The sequence below is a fragment of the Halyomorpha halys genome, unplaced genomic scaffold (assembly GCF_000696795.3).
Source record: "Halyomorpha halys isolate HHAL.00 unplaced genomic scaffold, Hhal_1.1 Scaffold1245.1, whole genome shotgun sequence".
NCBI lineage: Eukaryota > Metazoa > Arthropoda > Insecta > Hemiptera > Pentatomidae > Halyomorpha > Halyomorpha halys.
Window position 1 is genome coordinate 593,818 of NW_027113557.1, and position 23,648 is coordinate 617,465.

General features: G+C 30.7%; 2 protein-coding genes across 4 annotated transcripts in view; one reads left to right on the forward strand and one right to left on the reverse strand.

The window, feature by feature from the left end:
* Positions 1 to 1,769: 1,769 nt before the first annotated feature.
* LOC106688979 (UDP-glycosyltransferase UGT5) lies at positions 1,770 to 18,254 on the reverse strand. The gene is made up of 8 exons (XM_014433701.3): positions 17,999 to 18,254; positions 16,452 to 16,624; positions 9,800 to 9,927; positions 8,564 to 8,666; positions 7,774 to 7,953; positions 3,482 to 3,701; positions 3,183 to 3,405; positions 1,770 to 2,149 (listed from the first exon to the last, which is right to left on the reverse strand). The coding sequence occupies exons 1-8, from the start codon at positions 18,234 to 18,236 to the stop codon at positions 1,867 to 1,869; spliced, it is 1,548 nt and encodes a 515-aa protein (XP_014289187.1). The 5' UTR covers positions 18,237 to 18,254; the 3' UTR covers positions 1,770 to 1,866.
* Positions 18,255 to 21,383: 3,129 nt separating this feature from the next.
* LOC106688980 (uncharacterized) overlaps positions 21,384 to 23,648 on the forward strand; it is a 20,000-nt gene continuing 17,735 nt past the window's right edge. For all 3 annotated transcript variants that reach the window (XM_014433702.3, XM_014433703.3, XM_014433704.3), the window contains exons 1-2: positions 21,384 to 21,680; positions 22,794 to 22,972. In XM_014433702.3, coding sequence (XP_014289188.1) covers positions 21,619 to 21,680; positions 22,794 to 22,972 — 241 coding nt within the window. In that variant the 5' untranslated portion in view covers positions 21,384 to 21,618. The remainder of the gene's footprint in view (positions 21,681 to 22,793; positions 22,973 to 23,648) is intronic.

Sequence of the window (23,648 nt, forward strand, 5' to 3'; positions counted from 1 at the left end):
ACTGTCCTCTACTTTTCCTTAACAACCAACTGATTCACTTCTATCCTACTATAAAAAACCTTGGTGTCACTTTTGATCAACACCTCTCTTGGAATAACCATATTTCTCAAATCACACGTAAATCCATAACTGTACTCAAACAATTCCTAAAATTCCGTAATTCCATTCCTCAGAACACTCGTCAGCTCCTAGTATCCTCTCTTGTCTTCCCCCACTTCGACTACGGATCCTTGGTGTACGGAGGGCTATCTGCAGGACTAGAGTTAAGACTGAAGAGACTCATGAATTGCTTTGTAAGATTTATCTTTGGGTTCCCTAGACACTCTCAAGTCTCTCGCTGGTATTCCGAGTTGAAGTGGCTCTATCCAACCTCCCGAAGGCAATACCTCCTTGGTGTTTTTCTATTCCAAGTTCTTAACATCAAAAAACCTACCTATATCATAGATCTCCTCACTCTTCGTTCATCCATCCACTCATTAAACACCAGATCCCATCCGAATGATTTATATATGCCCTCCTATAGAACCTCCTTCTTTAGCAAATCCTTCGTCATACGTGCAACCTCCCTCTGGAATTCTCTTCCCATCTCCATTCGCCAGTCCTCATCCATTCTCTCCTTTAAACAACACCTATTCCTTCATTTATTGAATAACCAAACCTCCACATCTTTGTAATCAAATAAATAGGCAGTTATTGATTAACATTATAAACAGTAGTAAAGTCAATATACCAATGTAATTTCATTCTACTATCTGAAAATTTGTAAACGCTCGCCAGATAAAAATAGGGGACATATGTCCCAGAATAAAGTTATTTTTTCATTCATTCATTTCATTCATTACAAAGAAGTGAAACATCTTAGGTTCTAGCATTTGTTGACAATTTTATTATTTCAGGATTAGGAAATAGCATTTGATTAAGTGAAATCTCCCTTTTATTCATTGAATTCCATTAATTCATCCTCTATGAATGTAATCATGGGTTTAAGATAGCTTAAGTATGATATAAGTAATTAGAATTAGATTTGTACATATCACTTAACTTATGCTACTTGATAATGAATAAGAATAAAAAAAACATTTTGCTTCACCACGCCTAGGTATTTATTACATGGAAGGAACATTGGGAGAGCTGGGGGTCATCTATGCACATACACTTAGGAGAAGAGGAAGGAAGCATTACACTTCATCTGATTCAGGCCACTTTGCTCTACCTGAAGAAGTTTCACTTCAATAATGTTTACAATGAACTGTTGAAAATAAATTATTAATTATTAAAAGGAACAAATTATTATCAACACTGGTTAATGATTGATTCATTTATTGAATTTCTATTAATATCTTGAAGACATTTTTTTTTTTACTTTTACTAAAAGTTGAAGGTTTCGTATATCTTATCTACTCACTTTTTTTAATGATCCAAGTCCTACCTTGTCTGAAGAAGTTTAATTTCAATAAAGGTTACAATAAACTGTTGAAAATGAATGTATTAATTATTAAAAGAAACAGATTACTAATACACATTGATTAATAAGTGACCAAACTATTAAATTTGTAAAAATATCTTGAAGATTTTTTTTTTATTTTTAGAAAAGAAAAAAAAGTTAAAGGACCATCAATATCTTAAAGACTTGTATGTAAAATATTGTATTTCACAAAATATTTTACTTTAAAAAAAAACGGGGGTGTGACTTTTTGGGGTAAATTCATTTGAAGTCAACAATGAATTATTTCAGTTTAGAGAGAAGGGAAAAATTTTATAGTCACCTGAAAGATATATAAAGTTTTATTTACATTTTGTGATCCATTATTTATAATAAATATATTCAATACTGTGTTATTTGAAGTTAAATTATACATTTATAAACTACTGAACTTTCTTCCTCGCATGAACAGAAGTGACACTTTTTCTGCAAAATATCTTGATTATGTACCACAGGAGGGCTATAATACTAAAAAATACACACAATACAAATGCTATGATATCAATCAGAAAGAGCTGATACCAGGCTAAGTCCAGAGATGCTGGCCTCAGGTGTGGTGCTCCGTTGTGTCTAATCACATACTCGACCCAGTAAATAGCTTCGTCAATGAGTGGCATAGGCTTGTCTCTAATGATTGAAATACGTTTCTTGGCTCTTTCCCTGTAACTAATTGCATAATAATGGGTCAGATTACTATAATCATGAATTGTTTTCCTTCATAAATGTCTATGAAAACACACACAATACAGTTCAGTGATTTTTTAAAACATACTCTCTGGATTATGGTTAGACATAAATCTGGGCAACATAAGTATGTTCACTCTGAAAATTGTAACAATGTTATCAGTAAAGATAAATACAAAATTAGATGATGAATAATTTCAAATATTTAGTTACTCATATTGATCATGTTTATACATTATGAATTTATCTTTGTTTTCTAGATTGAAAGCTGATATATTACCTTACGGGGGGGTTTGGTTCTATAAATTTAATTAATTGAGTAAATTTATTGTATTTCTATTTCTAGCATTACCTGATTTCTGTGGTTAAATATACATTATTCATTTATATGAATTTTCTATATTAATCTGTTAACAGTTGAAAAATATTCAAAACCTTACATTAGTATGAGATACTAGACTTGTTAAAATGAAGAAGTAAAAGAGTAATATAATAAATAACAATTAATAAATAAATTTATAATTTTGCCTGCATATGTATCCTTTAAGAGATTAATGCCTTTTGTTTAACTTGTTTTCTTAATCATGGAGTTTTTTATTCTTGTGTTTCTTTTTTTTTTTTTCTTTTTTTATAAGAAATGTGATTTAAAAAGAAATGATAAAAAGATTTTGATTGGAAATTTCAAGTATTCTTAGAAAATGGTTGAGATTGGAACCTTAAAGCAATATAATGTTTTTTAATGATAATTAAAATACTTATATAAATCACATCCTCAATGCAATATTAAAATTAATCAAAAATCTAACTTTTGAGGAAATGGATTTCAAAGGTTATAACTTTATATTAAAGTTTATTATGGTTTGCTATCTAATTAAACTTTTAGATGTTGATTCAAAATTATTTACTCAACATTTAAATAACTGTATTTTTTTTAATATGTTAGTATTACTTTGAGGCTGCAATTTTGGTTATCAGTAGGAGTTTGGTTGAAAAGTTAATTTTCATATAATATTACCTTGGGTCATTTAATATTTTTTTCATAGCTGGCAATATTTTGGAATAGTCTGTTATTGTACGAGGATCAACTGCAATTCCTTGCCCAAGGTTCTCAATGAGTCGTGCGTTGTGAAACTGATCCGCAAATGCTGGAGTACCCAATACTGGGACACCATGATATGCAGATTCATAAATGCTGTTCAGCCCACAGTGACTTATAAAAAGAACAACATTGTCATGGCCTGTTGATAGAAATTCAAAATTATGCTCTCAATTGTGATTTCAAATATAAGCATATAACATAAAAGTTGAACTTACTTAATACACTAGTCTGTGGGACCCATGGCCTGATTAGAACATTCTCAGGCACTGAGGAGAAGGTGCGGTTGGCCATCTTGAAGATAACTCGTTGCTTTACATATTTAAATGATTCCATGATATGATCCAAAGCTGATTCCAAATTCTTTCCCTCAAAATGAGAGCCCCAACTGAAGTATATAACACCATGTTTTGATTCACTAATATATTTCTCCAGGTCCTATTTAAACAGTCGTATTTGTAATCAACTAATTAAATGTTAATAATTTTATTAGTTTAAACTTCATGTTCATTTTATATTTATAACATAAACCCATTTTTATAGCATAAAATTGATTATAACTGGATATTAATTTTTTTTTTTTTATGACAAGAGATTTACTGATTAATTAAATTGTTTTGGTAGCCTATGTTCCTCCTAAGTAAGGAAGACCATCCATGAAGTAGTATTTTAGCCTTATCAACACTATTATATAAAGCTGAAGAGTTCAATCACCCCCACAGTGTTTCAAACAAAATAAACAACAACTCAGTGTCAACACATTCTTAAGATGAGAAAAATATGATTAGACAGAGCTTCAGGTTTTGTAAGTATTATAAAAAATAAAGGTTCAAAACCTTTTTTAAATTTTAAACAAAATTTTTAATAATTTTATTATGAACATTAAAAAAACAAATTATTAAGTACTTTTTTATCCATTTAATTATTTTTTAAATCAATTTTTCATAACACTCAATAAATTAATATAATAACATTAAAATATTATGAAAATCCAATGAGAAAAAATTGATTTAATTTCTTTTTTTCTTGAAAAACAAATACTTCCTGAACAGTTGCTACCTTGACATGTTAGGGAAGTTTAAAATCCATCTTTAAAAAATGTTTTTGATTTTGTATAATACAAAGCTACTAAAAATAGTACTACTTCATAGTTAGAAGGGTCATTGTTCTTACAATTCATATTTTTCTTTGATAAATGGGATATCATTTCATGGTATTTATTTATAATTTAATATAAATCTCAATTACAAAAATATTGATATATCAATTTAATCAATATATCTGATGCTTGTCCTATTTCTAATAAGTAAAGGTCTGGAAAGATATGGATTGTACCCATCTGCTTTCAGAAATAGTCGAGATTTCGCCTAAGGTCGGTGACTAAGTAATAAAAAATGATTCCATTGCCAAAAAAATTGTTTGGCTGAAAACATAAGGCTTGAAATGAATAACAGTAAAAAAATAAACATCGTGGATTGATTTTTGCGGGATTTACTGAGCACAGGACTAATACAGGATAGATTAGTCTTCTGAGATAATTTCTGGAATGATGTCATCACGTCATTAAACATTAAATTTCCAACTAAACCCTTAAAAATCGAATGTTGGTTCATAGTTATTTCTTTGTCACAATGAATATGGATTCGAACCCTAAAAAAGTTCCTGGTATTATCTGGTGTACCTTGTATAACTAGATTAACTTTATATTTTGATAAGAGATTCCGGATGGCTGATAACTAAATTACCGGCACTGAAATACAACTCTAAAGTAAACATTTCTCCCCTATATACAAATACATTGCTCATACATCACTGCCTGACATAAAGTAACATTGGGGAGAATATAAATCTGCTCTGATTTATGAGAGTTTTTATCTCAGTGCAACTAATTTGTGTGTGCTTTGACTGGGATAAGCTAGAATCTCCAACCCGATCTGCTGAAAATGAATTCAAAATTCCTATATATAGTAATTTGTAATTACTATTAAATTTAAAACGGTTACGGTTACAGAATAACTTTCTGAAGGTTGAAAATTAATTTATCTTCCAAAGAGAGAAACACTTCATTCTGGAAAAAATGCTGCCAACAGAACTGAAGTTTCTATGCACAGAGCATACAATATATCTTATCTATATTATTTTTTGAATGTAAATTTCCAACCAAAAAATAAAAACTAGTGGATTTTTTTTTTTTTATAAATACACTGAATATACTTAATAAAATTAATTTCTATATGATTAAGTAAATGTTAATACAGCCTAACATTCGCACTTACCCCCTCTCGATCTCCCTCTAGTCATGAGTTACCGTGTATGAAATGAAAAATCTATCTTTATTCGTGTACAGTAGGCCCTATAAGACTAACAATGTGGAAAATTTGAGCAGCATTTGTTGCAATGGTTGTAGGAGGTGATTTATTCATGATCACGCGGAGGTGATTAGAATCACAGTCTGTTTTTTCCCCAATTAAAGGTACTCAGTTTATAGAGGCTAGGTGTGCCCGAACCCACAGGGTTGACTCACTCAAAATATATTAAATACTCTTGGCTAATTCTAAAGAATTTTCAGTTAGAAAAAATATATAAGGTATCCTACAAAACAAGGGTTGAGATATGTCTCTAGAATGACACATTGATATGTTATTATTTCTAAAGTATTATAATCGTTTTGTTGATCACTTCCAAGTTATATGGTTATTGGGTATCACAGCTAGCAATGATATGCTTATACATTTTTTACGAATTTTTACTTATTTCGATTATATATATTAAAAATTAATGTTTATATAAAATTTTTGAAAATTGAACTATCTTTGAACTATCTTGAATTATCTTTTATTTTGAAAATTTTCCGTTGTTATTCATGTTTTAAGTTTATTTTATTTGTATATACGACAGTTAATTGTTTATAGTTTTATAATAAAACGTGTAGTAAATACCATTTAAAAAAACCCGCAATGTGACGAAAATTCACAAAAAAAAAAAAGATTACCAAACACGTAAAGAGACTCTGATATACTCTGAACCTAAGTAATATACACATCATAAAACAATATACAATACAAGTTTTATCAGTATTAATTTCTAAAGATATGTAAGTCTTTAAGGTTTAAGACGGAAACGAACGCGAGCATGTGTTTTCTGAAAATATCCTTCACGAGGGCGTATTGATGGAAAGTTCATCAACACGCTAGGGTTTGACAGAAAACTTTATGGCAGAGATAAAAAGCGTTACAGTGATTGCTATGTTCTATTTTAAATTCAAATTATATTTTATACCAATACTTGACAGAATGCTGAAAACATGGCAGCCAATTTTGTCAGGTTTACTCCAAAAGAACTGGTACCATTGACTTATTAAGTCTCAGTTTCAGTTTTGTGACAATGCCAGGGAAGTGACGAAAGAAAGTTTATATATTTTATTAATATATTAAAATTAGTGTTTAAAGATTAAAGTGAGAAGGAAACATTTGCTTCAAGGAGGATAATAACAGACAAATGATAATAATTCACATTCGGTTGGTTGATCATTCTTAAAAAGCTCTTCTCTTTATCTGAAATACCAACACAATTAGAGAATGACCCATACATACATAAATAAAATAGAGGCTATGAGACATGACTTATAGGATGGGTGTAATCTATTCATACGCATTAAGCTGAAGATGGTGAGGAATTATTGCATCTTTGAAAACGAAGCCCTGGAAGAATAAAAAGTGGAACTCAATGCCACTTAGGAATTCATCCATATGCAGGACACCTTCTCATAATGTTACATAAACATCCTGGATTGAAGATTTAAACATAAACATCCTCTTGGAAAAATAACATTCCTCGTGAGGAAATTTATCTGCGTACAAACCTTAAAAAAAAAAATTAATTTATCAGTTCATTACTGATAATATCCGGTTTGATAGAAGGTCGGTTTTTTTTTATCATGATCAAAAATAAGAAAGTATTGAAAATTAAAGAAAACATTAAAAAAAATTAAATGAGGCCATATTTTATGACCTTATTGGGTCACTAATTACGATAATAAATCTTAAAGATAATTTATAAAAAATAACAGATTATAATATAATTATCAATACTGAAAAATGAATCGATTAGTTAGAATATTTTATTTTTTCTTCAGCAATAAAGCTATCAGAATATATAAAAAAATATCTAGTAACAAACATTAAATATAGTCTGGCTGAAACCTAAATCAAGTTCTGTGAGGCATTGCTCAAATCTACTTAAATCTAAAAACCAACCCAACAGTCTCTTACCCACTTTCCACATTTTTATAACTTCAATACAGCTATTTCTGGAAAATGAAACGCCCTTAAAATTTCATAAATAAAAGATTAATGAAGTTTTATGGGTATTTAATGTCCCAGAAGTTGCTATATTGAAGAATATAGCAAAATACAATTTTTAAAACTTTATCATCGCGTATTTACGTTTATATAGTATTTACATATTTATTACATGTTTATTATGTGTGATAAAATGACATAAAACTTACATCTGGTAATTGTTGGGGCACTTTTAGGGACACTCCTCCAACTTCTACGACGTTTCTTGAGTACGGCCTCGGGTAGTTGATTGAGTAATGTGTTTCCACTAGTGACACTGAAACGTTATTCAAGGCATCGCCCAGATATGGCAGGTTGGGGTCCTTCAGCCAATCCCTCATCACTCTGTCCTGGAATATATTCAACATATTTCCATTAATTAATGTATTTTATTATTATTTTCGAGAGTTTTTGGAAACAGGCGGCTTCGAGATTTTATATCTATTCCAACATACATTAGTCTCAGTTTAACATTTTTCTATAAGCGACCAATTAAATATTTCCTTTCAAAGCTGAAGCAGGTGCTTGCTACTCGATGCTATAAACGTTTCCCCTGTCGATGCTATAACGTTCAGGACGCTGTCTCAAAATAAAGTACAAACTAATACTATTAACCTTGTAGTTTGTATTTGGTACAACTTCACTGACTTAATCAATTCTGCTAGATAATTTTTTTGCTTTTAAAATCATGTTATATAACTGATAGTCGTCCCTATCATGAAACAAATGTATTAGTGCTTGTACTTTATAGTTTGTGTACTTGTATTTATGGATTAATACTATTGGTTTTCATATTGAAGCAGACCCCAGGAAGATTAATTATCGGCACTTCACATTGGAAGCTCGAAGTTGGACAAACGGAGACTCGAAGTGTCCAACATTGGAAAGTGTTCATAGCAGGGGCTTAATTTTATTACTTATTTTTACATATTTATATATACATATATATGTAGGTTTTACCTGAATCGGCAAGAAGTATAGATGATGTCCAATAAGCTCGGATGTTGTCAGAAATGTATTCCCCAATCTTTCCCAGAAGGTCATCCGATCTGTGTATCCTGCCCTTGATACACCAAATGATAACATAAATTACGTATATCACAATAAAATAATAAGATAAATAGATGTAAAAAAAAAAATGTAGAGATACAAAATAAACATAAACATCTCATCAGAGATGGGCTTATTCCTTATAAAAAAATAATATGAATATATTCACAAAAATTAAAAAAACATTTTTCAAAGTTGCCAAATACTTCACTTACACAAAAAGATAAATGGATCTTATGAAAAAATGTTGAAATTATTGATGGCAATTTTCCTAATTCTTTCCAATCGGTTGTTTTCCTAAAGGTTTCATTACTTATTTATTAATTTTTTTAATTAAGTTATTTTATGGTAAAGATTTGTTTACCAGTAATACTTAAATACCTGTTTGACCATTACTAACTTTTGATAGCGGGAATACGTTAGTAGATCAATGAGTGAAATACAAAATGTTACGAAAAAATCAATTTTTCTGGAAAACTATAACAGATACGAAAAAAATCATAAACTTAAAGCTTTAATTTTTGATGTTAGGGAAAAAATTGGGGCGGGACCTTTAGTATTTAAATGCTTGGTCTCGCCATGTCCTCTACAACCCCTTCGGTGACGAGACTAATAAGCTGAAGGTAGGGGAAAAACGACGATCGATTTTAACTATGAGTTGTTGTGAAAGTAAAATCTACCTTTATTAGAAGTAACTAGCTATTTTCTTAGTTATCTAAAAAAATCAGGCCGTGCAGTAATCTGATGTTTATTTCGGCGCCCTTTCTTAAGAAAGGGTTTTTAATTAACTCGATCTACATATCGTCAGTGTAAATCCCAAACTGCAAATTTTCCTACCTTGAGTTTTGTTTCACTCTCTATATTTTATTCTCTTCGCAATGCCAAAAAGACCCAACTGAATACGTAACATCACTAATTAAAAATATAAAATGGACGATTAGCGTTTATCAAATTAGAAATTAGCTTTGAAGACTGTATAGATAATTCAAGATCGATCGCTCAGAAATTTTCAGATAGGCTACTTTGGTATTGTATCGAAGATATTCCAATGCATTTGATTTTTACGTCCTTGTCCTTCGTAAGAAACAAACAAAGAAATGAGTGAATATAATTATCAATTTATTACCTGAGTTGTCGAATAATTACCTTATTAATGGAATATAAGAAGGATTAGTAGGTGTGCCAGTGTGGTACGCTATTGAGGGGTTGACAGGTCCTGGCATTAAGGTCACCAGATGAGCGTTGTAATAGTGTCCTAGGATTCCAAGTGGCTCCTGCAATTATTATTTTAAAGTAATTTCACATAAAAAGTAATCAAATCCTAAATAGGAATGTTAAATTTTTAGAAATAACAAATTACTAGTTAGTTTTCATCTCCAAAAAATCCGAAAATCTGTTTCTGATATAGTCGTTGCGTAATACCTTACCTTATAGTATAGGAGGTAGGTGCTTAAAATTCAGCCCATAAACCATATCTGCAAATAACTAATACACGGAAACGAATTTCTGGGGGTTCTAAAACTATTACTAGTTAATGAATATATTGAAGAAATGAATTAAGTCGGTTTTTCTTCTTTTGTCTTCTAACTCCTAAACGTTACATTCTAGCGAAAAATGTTTGGTATAATAAATTTAAGAGCATTCAATTCTGCGAACAATGAATTCCATAAATTGATAATTCGGCCAGGTAGTATCTCTTTAACCGATTTTTTCAAGATTTGCCAAAAACGGAGATATAGTACTATATATGAGTCAACACTTAATACGAAAACACATTTCTCCGGACCTAAAACCCTTGAATTTTACGTTGGATGATTACCATAACTTAATAATTCAGTCGTAAACCATCTGCTTCAGTTGCATGCAGACTTAATGGGACTTCAGCACCAGCCATTGGAACACATAAGAGAGTGAGAAGTAGAAAAATATTCCATTACTCTTATCAACCAGAGGAATGGCAAAACCCTGCTCTCCTTCAAAGCAAAAGGGAAGCCAAAAAGGCTACACCCGCAGAGCATAGGTTTACGTTGAGGTCCGCCATTCTAATCCAAACTGAAGCAGAGGGCAATAGTGATTAGCTTGTACTCTTCCCATGCTCCTCTGCAAAGCTCCTAGTCCATCATAAGCACCATCTCTTTGGCTTCACTTTTCTTGCCAGCTTACCCCCTCCATTACACCCCTTTCTCCAACATTGAAATCCAAGGTACAACCGAAGCAGGTGTTTTATGACTATTAAATGATGGTAATCATTCCATGTAAAATTTAATGCTCTTTAATTTATTATACTGTAACATTTTCGCTAGGATGCATCGCTTAAGTGTAATAGGCGAAAAACAAAATAAAAAGGCCTAATTCATTACTTTATTACAATAAAGTAGCGTTAATAGGTGCGAAAAAAAGCTGATTTCTCACTTCATTGCATCAATTAGTAAGAGTTTCAAGGTTGCCAGAAATGCGTTTCCCGGTTTTAGTTTGGTAAAAATGAATTTTAACAGTTATTTGGAGATGCATATATGCACCTGGTTCCTGAACTATAAATCATTGCAGGTCGTGAGGAAACGTAACCGAGCGATTTAAAAAGACACCCTCGCTGAAACGAGTGCATTGGAATATGAATCATTTGGGGCTACGGACTTAGTTAAGCTCACAAACAATAAAATAAGCATTTACAAACAACGTGTCTCTTTAGGAAAGTTAAGGTTTTTATCAAAATAAAACTAGAAGAAACCTTTCTTCTTGAATTCTTTCCTTAATTGTATTACTTGGAATGTTTAGTTCCATTTTCATCTGTGATTTTCATCCTGAATTATATGAATGACAAGAGATAATGGACTGAGCACAGTTTTCATCATCTAGAAGGACGAGGAATAGGAAATACAAAAGATAAATATCGCAAAAAAATGCCCTTCACTTGAAATCATATTTTTGTGTAATCAAAACAGAAGTTTCTAAATTCTATTCTTTCTGCTCAACCAACCCAATATTTCATCACCGAACACTACTAACGTGTCCAAAAGAAGACGTGCGCCCTTCAATGGAAGGTAATATTTTTTAAACTTGTTCTATCTATATAAATACAAAGATAGTATTTATCATGTTCCTAATTAAGAATTAAATTTTTGTTTTAAAATTTATATTATATAAATTATAAATATACTTTATATTGTTTGATTAGGTTTATGGAATTATGCTAGTACTGTGAGCCCACATCTAGAAATTTCAGGATCCACAACTGCTGAAAACCTGCTCATTTTGATTAAAATACATGACGTAATAGAATATTATTTTTCTTATAATTAATTATCTTTCAACTATTGTTTGTTCTACTCAGGATAAAATATCATATAGCAATAATTATAAAATGTAACAAATTTTAAGTTATGTTAGTTATCAATCATAAATTAGCGCTGGATGTAGAATTGTGGGCAATGCTCTAATTTTAACGTGTTGAAATCTGATTATAAAGTACCAAAAGGAAGAAAAAAAAATCTAAATCTTCTGTTATATCCTGATTAAACATATGTTTGTCTGAACAAAATTTTCAAAATAATATTTGTTTATGGAAATGTGCATATTATGTTATATGTTGGATTCTATTGTTTTAATAGACCTAATAATGCTGAAAGAGTGAGAATGTTTTGAATATTTTAAACAGAATGAGTTTTTTGATTCTAACTATGGAGTATTAGATGTACTGAACAAATATTTCCTAATATAATTAATACAGTAATTAGGGGCTGTATTTCGTTTTATCACTACTTAGTCAAATATGTTACTACACCTAGTTCTTGTACAAGGTTTATTCTAGTAAAACTTTCTTTAAGGACTCCAAGTAGAATTACTCCAAGTAGAATTACTAAATCAAATATAAGAGCGTATTATACTTCTTTTTTTTTTTCTCCGTAGCAACTATTATATAACATGTATAATATACCTTGCAAAGATTAATATGTAAATGATAGTGCAAATATAAAACAAGGTGGGTGGTATTATATATGGCAGGTTAATCATAAGTTCAGAATTGGCGCCTACTTGGTTTGACTACAGAAATTGAACCCAAATATACAATAAGAAACTGATCGAAACTTTTGAGCAATTAAATTTAATAAGCTATATCGATTTTTTTATCATAAAAAAAGGGGAATTAAAAATAAGTTAGAAATTGTGACTTTTTTTTTATTTGTACTTCTTAGCTTTTCTTATAGGAGACAGCCACTCCGCCGGGTGTACCAATGTACGCTTAAGATTATGTCTTCAATTATTTACGTTGATAACGAAAAGCATAAATAATCCTATATTGTTCTATAAACTCTAGATAATAGTTATCTTTGTATTCGGTGGGAAGATAACCCTATCGTTAGGTCATATTAATATATAAAAGGGCTTTATTTTGTTTATGTGTTATTTATTGGGTATTTATATTCATTATAAGATACCTTTTTCATAGTCAGTATCTGGTATCTTTGAAGTTGAATCCATACACTAGTAAGCTACTGATTACAGTCATTAAAAAAAAAAAGTTAAAATTTAAAGTTCTTTAGGTATAAACTAATGATAAAACATTATATTGGTAATATCAATGTTATCAAATATTTTCGTTCTTATTAAATAGTTACAAATATAATGTTAAAAGTATCGAAGCACAAAAAAGGGATTTCAAGCTGAATGTATATTTATACAATTTAGAATAATTCCTAGAACAGAATATTAAAAGAATGGACTACATAAACAAAATGGGGGAGGGATTATGCTCATGTATATTGGAAAGTCTCAATCAGTTAAAGCTCACCGATTCAATACACCTGTCATCTGATAAGCAATCTTTAATTAAATTGTGGAGAAAAACAAGTTTAAAAACAAAAGTATATATATAGTAACTACCTAAAATGAAACGCGTACTGGAGATTCCATATTATTTACATAATATATTTATGTATTGAAATATGTATATAAAATATGAGTCAGTTCTACAACGGGGCCATTCTCGGGAGACAGTGTCAAACCATAACCACCAACCATCTAATTTATTCTCCGACATTGGCCTGGTTTTTTTTTTGGTTTTTAAGAAATATATAAATTTTTATCAGTAATAGTGGTAAAAGGTTTTTAGGAGTGAAACAATGTTCATATTAGTTTTTAGAACCTCAAAAAATGCCTTAATACGAATTTTCGAGAAATACAAATTTTTGGCAAAAAATTATCACCTTACTGTATATTGAAAAATCAAAAATAGCTCAAAATAGTGGTTTAGGGCTCTACAATTAATTTTTAATTTCTTTGAAAATTGATATTTACGGGTTTCAGACGACACTAAAAACGAATATGATTTGCTTATTCTTAAAAATAATTTTGTTAAATTTCTTCACACCAAACCTCATTATGTTTTTCTGATTTTTAGTGAATATAAAAATCACTTAGCACAATCAGTAATATTTGTTTCAGAAAGAGACAAATCGATTAGCATATAATGACATTGAAAAAAATGTATACTTTCTTAGCTACACGCCAAAAATGCTTAATTTTCTTGGTATTTTTTTTTTACCATAGAAATCGGAATAGCTATGACCTTCCAGAGAAAATTCTGGACATTAAAAACAAATATTGAACTTTATATATCAAATTTTTGAAAACAAAAAAAGGTGAAATATTGAGTAGAAGTGGGCTCACTGGGTTGTATTGCCACGGGCTCGGGCTCAGCTCTTTCTCTCAAAGAAAGTGGTTTTTAAATATTTTATTTTTCAATTTTTAATTATAATTGATGACCGTGTGTAAATTTATAATTGAAGATTTAAATTTTATTTTTAAAAATACAATGACTTCGCTCTGCTTTTGCGAAAAAATGAATTAAGTTGTGATGACAGAATAGTAAGAAGTATAGTATGATAGTGTTGAGATAGTTATGATGGTGTGATGATAGCTCCTCCCTTATGAGTTAAGTAATGTATGATATCATCTGGCAAACTTACCCCGAAACCTTATCCCACATCACCTCAATGAAAAAAATCAGAATTTATTGAGATATATCAAAAATAGAGAAACATCCAACTTTGTAAAGAACTATTAAATTCATTCACAGCGATAGATAAATAATTCAATATACACACACGTACATGTGTAAACTAGAGACAGAAAAATGCAATTAGATGTTACTGTGTTACCTTTCTGAATTTGAAAGGTTTTAAAAAATAATTTTATCTATCTTCATTATTCAACCTTTGGCTAAGGTTATATAATTTTATTATTTATTTATTTTATTACACTAATACTTCTTACTTCCTTTATTTATATATTTTGGATGATGATTCAAACATTGACCACTAAGCCAGTCCTGCTTATTTAATTCTTATAACTCTTAATTAATTATTCTCTTTATTATATTAAATAATAATTCTTACTCCCTTATTTTAAGGGCATTATCCCAGATATAAAATGTCATATTACCAATAAAATGGTTTAATAAAACAAATAAAATGACACAGTCCATTGTGTAAGTAATAGGGGTGACGAGTAGATGGAGAATCTTCAATAACATAGGACTATAGATAGATGAAATCCATTACAACTATAAATATATACTATATACTAAAAATACAGAGAAAAATAAATACAAAGTTAATGAATAAGTTTTGTTTTTGTATAGTAGTGAAAATATTTTATAATGGTTTTTTGTAAAAACCTGTATCACAATTTTTGTATTGATTGTTATTGCCTTTTTCATCTTTCTACCAGTATTCTAACCTCAATAAGACGGTTAATCAGCTTTTTCTTCCTTTAAATTTTGTTTTGACCATCTTACCCGTACAAAAAGGGGAGATGTCGATATGAAGTCTGTTTAAGTTGGCCATATTAGTTTATGCCCTTAGAACCAGGGAATTATCGAAAATAAACCAAAAACAGGAATATCCACTGAAAAAAAAGACCTAAAACATATATCTCCTATCCTACGTAAAGTGATAGAAGCTCGTAAGCGTGGCAAGCAAGTCGGTAAGCTTTTGACTTCCAATGAGCATATTACAATAAGAAAAAGCATAAGTATAAGAAAAAAATATAAAAGAAAATAAGCGAAAGATGATACAATAAATATTAAAACTAACAAATATCACAGAAAGAAAGATTTATGAAATGGTCACAGTACGAAAATATAATACAATAAGAAAAAGCTATCAGACAGAATTGTTTAAGTAATTCAGATAAAAAGGGACCAATTCTATGTGACTACTCGTTCGACGAAGACATGGAAAATGAAGCAGATAATTGCGCTGAGATGAAAAATACAACACAAGTGCTTCAAATGTGTACATCAAAAGAAAAATCATGCATCATCCAAAAGCATGCATCAGAGACCGAAAAAGCTAAGGAAAAAGCAGTATTGGCTTTCTATACTGTGCATTCAGATTTTCATTCCACTCACATACTCCTACAAGAACGCTCAAAATTCTTTGTTGAGGATTTTTTGTTAAAGAAAATATAAGCTTTGAATATATTCCAAATCATTTTTCAATTGTACATTATGAATATTATATCTATAAAAATGCAGATCGATGGCTGATTACATTTTCTAAAGAATAGTTGTTTAATTAATTCAGTTAGTTGAATGCAAATAATAATTTTATAAATAATAATTGCATAATAATAATATGCAAATAATAATTTTCAATTGTACATTATGAATAGTATATCTATAAAAATGCAGATCGATGGCTGATTACATTTTCTAAAGAATAGTAGTTTAATTAATTCGGTTAGTTGAATGCAAATAATAATAATTATCGATGAAATTTGGAAAATAGAAAAATACCTGACAAAAGTGTGGTTCGACAATGACCAAATCAAAATTCTCACTTTTTGGAGGCAGTAGGTGCGTGATCTCGGAAAGCATGAAAGATGTCATTCCTGTACAATGTCTCCACAGGCCGAACATCTCATACCAGCAGCCTTTAAACTCATGAGGACGAAAAGTGCTATACTTAGCTGAAAGTAGAGAAAACTTTTTCATAAGTCTGCTGTAGGGAAAAATTTAAGAAGCTAAGGAAGATTAACTGTTATAAAATAAAGGATGAATTTTAAAAATTAATACATATTTTACTAAAAAAAATTATATTATTGTCGTTTTTATTTTCTTAAAAAAGAGAAGTTTTACTTTAACTATATCGTAATATATAGAAATAATTACAGTCCATTGGAGGGCAACTTCTAACGACGCCAATACCAAGGACAACCAGTTTTAGGTTAATGCTTTTATATGCCTATAATTATATGTTTTTATTAATTAGTATACTGTTTTGTATCTATTTTAAATACAGTTCAGGCAAGATAAAATCTTTTTAAAACTTAAGTTAAATTTTTAAGAATTCTTTTAGTTCTCTTAGCCAACCAATGTCAAATTTTCAGTGGTACCAACACCAACTCCAACTTCTTCCAACTCCCTATATCTGATTATAATAAATAATTTTTTTTTGTCTGAAACTTGTTTGTTTTTTATTTCAAACGCACTATTTTTTAAACGCATCTGGTTTACTAGGGTCTCGAAAGGAAGCATACAGATTATAAACTTCCAATCAAGGAGGATCAGGTGCCCAAATCCCAAGAGTCTGGGCTTTCGGGGGTTCCTATTAGAGTTGACTACAATTGTTACAACAATAATATACTCATGTTAACACAATGCACTAGTAGTGTATTTTGTTTTCACAATAAACCCCAATCTATTTTATATATTAATATCATTAACAAAAATAAAATATTGAATGAGAGGGGGCCTGCTGTATTATTTTTCTCCCAGCCCGGATTTAGCTGACCGGAGCTACTGCTTCCATAATTAAACAATAGGTCGTTGCCTATTTTATTTATTTTTCTTTTTAAGATAAATTTATATTTAACACATTCGCACATTATTTGGCGCGATAACTCCCCTTTTTAAAATGATAATTAAAAAATAAAAATTTTTAACAACCCGGTCTAATGGTACAATTCGGAGTCCGGTAATTTATCTTTCTGGCCCCTAACCAAAAAAAAACCTTAAAAACTATTAATGTTCTCGTTTGAGGCTTCTGTCCTCGGCCCCCCTTAGTAAGACTCAAGCAGACAGCGGTACGCCACTGAATTCAGTAAAATAATTTATTTGAACATGAAAGGAGGAATTATATTATGTACTTCGTCGATTCATAAAGCCAGAGTAAATATATTACACCACTTTTTAGAAAATTCTGTAAATATAGAATATAAACAATTTTTCATTATTATGTGATCCATCTGAACTATAAACGTATAGTGTGCCTCTTGAATATTTTAAATGAATATAAAAGTGTATGAATAAATAAAAGTATATAATTATGAACTATTTTTTACCTATTTTCGATACGGTGATGTTAATCTCGATACCCTTGAAATTCGGTGCGGACACCTTACTTGCGTACGGACTCATATACGTCACCTGGTGTCCTTTTTCCGCCAATGCCTTGAAGAAAGGTATGAAGACCATGCTGTGACTGTACAGTGGAAATGGCATGACGATCAAGATCTTGCTGGAGAGAACATCCCCTACGAAAAAGGAAAACACTAGCAAGATTTCGCAGATGATCCTCATCTTGGAGCAGCCAGCACGGGACTGATCGGCCATCGGATCTCCGATAGGTTCGTGACATCACGATAATAGCCGCTACTACGGTATCGCGATAATTGATATCAACTTTGGATTCATTGATATCAACTTATGTGGTAAGTATATCATAGTATAATTAAGAACTAATATTAATAATACTATAAAATAATAAAAATCAATATTTCATTGAAACTTTTATGTAAGGAACAAACATACTTTAGCCCAATCTTTTAAGATTATTTCGCCCGTTATACGGAGATTTCCGCTAAGAAGAGGTGTTAATTATAAAACATACGAATATACACTCTTGGATGAAATGTGGCTACGGAACCGAATTAAAAAATCATATACCTGCATTGAAATGTGTAACCTCAAATGTTCAAACTGATAGAGGGATTTATCCTTCTTAAGAATCATGCAAAGTCCTCTCACCTCCAGGTATGTTAAATGAGGAACTAAATCGGGAATCAGTTCAACAAAAGATCTCAAAAAATTCTCCTTAGGAGGCAGTGAGTAAAAATATGAATAGTGGATCAGTACATTCTAGTGGTATTTCTGGGAATGCATATTGTACTTTTATTTCATTTTGCCTGCTGTAGATCTCTTCTCTATCCTCAATATTTTCTTTCTTTCGTAAGGACCTCCAGTTAGATCCTACAGGACTTGCTATCCTCCTTCACTCCGTAGGGTGCTCCCGTAAATATCTGTATAAATAGATAAAATAAAAGATATATGTATACATATAAATATATAAAAGTTATTCCCATATGTATATTTAAAACTCATCCTGTCAATGCCCAATCTCAATCTCCTAACTTACCTTACCTACGAGTACTAAACACGCATTGTCGAGTTGGAGGCAAAACAAATTAATTACACACAGCTACATCGAATAACATACATTTTCTCACTTATTTGAAATAGGAATAAAAAAATAATTTAATAACTATTTACAGACTATATAAAATGTGTCAGCACAGTTTTTATTATATTTAAATTTTCGCTAATTTTCAGAGTTTTAGTTTCATCTTTGTAGGAGATCTCTACACTCATTACAAAACAAGCATTATATATTTTAAAACTAGCTAACAACTAATGATGAGAATATCAAAATTTGAAGAATGTGGCGTTAAGGAAATAGAGATGGAAATGGCAATGGCAATGGCGTGAATGAAATGGAATTGGCAAGTAAAGAATGCCAGCAAATCGAAGAGGACGCTCCACTGTGAGCTAAAACGCGTGTGTCTGCCGGAAAAGTTCTTGTACTTTGTATTCAAAAGGAATACTTTAGCTGAACTTTCTTCCCGAACAGTGAACTGCTAATGATCCACACAACTACATTTCCAAAAGTAAAAAAAAAAAACGGTAGAAATTCACCAGGAACGTTGTTTCGCTGAGCGACGGTCCACACCTCCCGTTTGACACTAGCAGCCTGATGGAATGTTCTGTGAAATACCACGATGTTTAGAATTTTCGTCATGTGTCTTTCACACTTTCGGACCTTTTTCCCTCTACTTGGTTATTTCTGGCATACGGGATGGATATCCGCCAATTCAAGTCAGTATGGGAAGGTCGATACTCATTCCGTGGGTCTACCACAAAACAAATTACAACCCGTCCAAGCCAGGTTCGAAGCGGTACCGCTTCTCACATGAGTTTTCCTTAACAATCTTGGCCACCTAGGCCTTTCACGTATTTAAACCATTGAAAGAGGCTTTAGGAAAACAGAATCTCACCGATGATGTGGGAGTTGAGTTTTGTCCTGGTTTAGGTACCATTTCTCTTCTTCTTACAAAGAAGAAAAAATGATTCAGCCTCCTTTACTACAGCTCTTATAGTTCTCGTATTTCCCTTACTTGACACATTTTCGTGGCTTTTCACTTACTGATTTTGGAATAGTTTCGAAAACTAGGAAAGATCTTATGACAGATAATTTCTAGAGTTTTAGGAAATCAGCTTATTTGGTTAGACAAATTTTATTCTCTTGTTTACAGGTTCTGTAATGGAATAGAGAAACCTTCATCACCTGAAAAGAGCTCTATTTACTACGGTCCATAACAATCTTTGAACCACTGAATACTTTTTTTTCGGCCAAGACTCCCATTGGAGTCCTATACTGCCTAACCATGGTTGGGGGTCAAAGTTTTATTGGAACGGAAGAAACGCCACAAAAAAATAATATATCTATCAATAAAGATTTGATGAAATTGCGCTATTCCAAACATGCGATATGGTAAAGATGGATCCACATGTTGGCCGCTCGCCACGGATCGGAGGCTCGTACAAATGCTCGGCAAACAAAGTGCGGACCATCCACATGTCAGTGTTATTCAGAGAGGCAAGCATGGCGGACGTACTAGTGGTTTCAGCCATTGCACTTGAATTGTATTATTTTTATTACAAAAAAAGAAAATGAAAGGAAATTAAATATAAATAAATAAGATTAAATATAAAACTTATTATAAAAAGTACCAACAAACACCTTTAACCTCCTAACAGCTCAAAGTTGAAACTAGACAAAGAACAATGGTGTAGATGGTACACGAGCGCTCTCACGAACCCCTTTGATCTGTGTCCAAAAACCGACTCTCGATGGCTCGGCAACGAGCCTAGGCCAACCAAGCCAAGCCACCCATCCACATGCTCGCGTATGTCTGAGTTCGCCATGGCTCGGCCAACATGTAGAGGCCCCTTAAGACTTAAGAGGTAATACTTTTCATGATATAACTTCACAAGAAATCTCAATGAGTTGTGCTTGCACCTTTCTTCCATGTTATTGACATCTCTTAAATATAAGTAGGTTGTTTCCTTGATTATAGGGTCATAATATAATAAAAAATTGTTTTAGCCAGAATGAGGAGTTAGAGATATATTTAGTGGATAACCGCGACATAAAATTTAATTCAGAGCAGATTCGAAATATGCCGCATCTGATTCCAGAATGCTGAAGTGTTTCCTCACGCTCAGGCACTCCATCCTTAAATTATAATAATAATTTGTTCATATAATTTCCTTTCTGATACCAGTTATCAAAAAAACTATCTCTGACTGAATATTGGATTTTACATTATATGTTACGTCACATCCTATCATTGTGGATTCATCATCTGTTTTAAAATTTAGTTATTTAAGTTTCATTCATATATTTATATAAAAGTTAAATATATTACTACATATTAAGCTGTTTCTCCTTTAAATAATTATGTTTCAGTGAAGGGAGAAGGTAATATTATGTTAGGTCTGATAATATTGGGTTGGCAACACTCACATTGTTTTCATTTTTGAATTGAGAGGTTACAGTTTGATTTTAAGTTACGTGTTGTATGCAAAACAGGAATTTTGACTGCTATGCTCTGTTTTATGTAAAATGCCAAATGAAGTTACCTCGCTGCTGAATGCTTTAAACAGTTACATTACCTGTCCAGTGTGGTAAGGCCTTTGTATTACTTACTGTTTACATAACAAGGCCTGGCATTATTTTTTAAAACAAATTTGTATTGATAATATTGGAGAAGAATGAAAACTGATATAATCAGCTCTTTATTGAGATTAAAATTCCTTTGATTCTATTTTAAATCTTGTATTTGTTGGTTCAGTTTTTTACTTATCAATTTTTTTTAAGTGATATAGTGAGTATTTGTTGCTCCAGAGGAAATTGGGTGAGTCTAAAGCATATTTATCATTAGCTCCTTCAAATTATATGGCTGAGCAATGTATTCAGATGATTTATGGGTGTTAAGAAAGCTGTTGAGAACTACTGATTCCACAAAATCAATTTTATATTTATTTTAATATTTGTAATTATTAACAAATACCATCTTACTTGATTGAACATGTTTGTGGTATATTTCTTATCAGTATTACTTATTGATAAATTTCTTATTTTTTAGTTTTTCTGTCTTGATATAAATTGATTTTATTTGTTTAATTGCTGTATTTCAATAAATAACAATAATTATTAAGAAATTGTTAATCTATGTATTTATATTTTTCTTTTTATCAATTTTGAAAGTATAGACTTTTTAATATTGTTATTTATTGAAATATTCATGTGGAGACAGAAAAAAAATCATATAAACAAATATTTACAGTTCAGATTGCCTTTTAAGTTAATTAAAAAATAAGATATGTTGCAATAAAGAATGCTGATATACATGACTCTTAAGAACCTTTTTTTTCTATAATTATAATAATATATACTGCTTTTAGTGGGTTAGTTAAACATGAAATTACAGTGAATAGTGATGCGAGAAATGTAATATTAGAAAGTTTTAGTGGCAACTTATTTGGAAGAGAAAACTGCTTTCTACTTTTGGTGGAAAAATTATTATTGCATTTTCTTACCTCACCCTTCGATTGTACAGATTTTTCTTGTTTAAAACAATTTTTTTTTTCAGTTTTAATTACAGAGAATGGAGCAATTAATTAAATTGATTGTTTACAGGGATTAGGAAAGAATTAATATTTTTAATTGATGGCCATGTTTCATTAATAATTTTTTTGCTTCATTCTAAATTTTAATTTTATTTTATTTTTTTGCAGCAAAGTCACAAATGAAATTGAAATCATTCTCACATGTGGCCACCTTATTTGTAAAAACTGCAGGACAAAACGAACAAAATGTCCTGTATGTTATAGTGAATTATCAACAACTAGACTGCATTCTCCGTCAATAAAATTCATCGAAGAACTGAATAAAGAATTATTGAAGGCATACACAGGTATGGATTAAAATATTTTTATATTAGAACTGATCCTATGTATTCTTGTTTAGTTATTCCTTTTAGGATTGTTATGAACTTGTTAAAACAGTTACATTGAACCTGATCTGTAGTGGGAGTGGTTTGGAACAGTAACGATCGAGATACAGTTTCAGTTCCCAAGTTTCAGTAGCTGTATCCTGTATAGGAACCTTAAAATAAGTCCTTAATCAGAATCAGTTATTTAGGGTGGCATATTAATATTTTAGAAGCAAACATTTTTTCTATGGTCAGATTGGAAAAATGATTATTGATGAGAGAGAGAAAAACTTCTTTAAAAAAAAAAGTTGTGCTGTTTCTAATGGGTTGCATTTTATTTTAGTTGCTTACACAATTTACGTGTGTATGTGTATATAAATTAATAATTAATAAATTTATGGAAAGAAAATAAATGATCAAACAAGAATAAAAATCATGTATTGCTGTTGTATACAATAAGTTTGCTATGCCTATATTTTATAAGATTACAAAAAAAATTGTCAAACTTGATTTAACAAGTATGCTGTGTATACAATAAGTTTGCTATGCCTATATTTTATAAGAATACAAAAAAAATTGTCAAACTTGATTTAACAAGTATGCTGTGTATCTAGCCAACCCATTAGCAACAGTTGAGCAGCACAACTCTATATATATA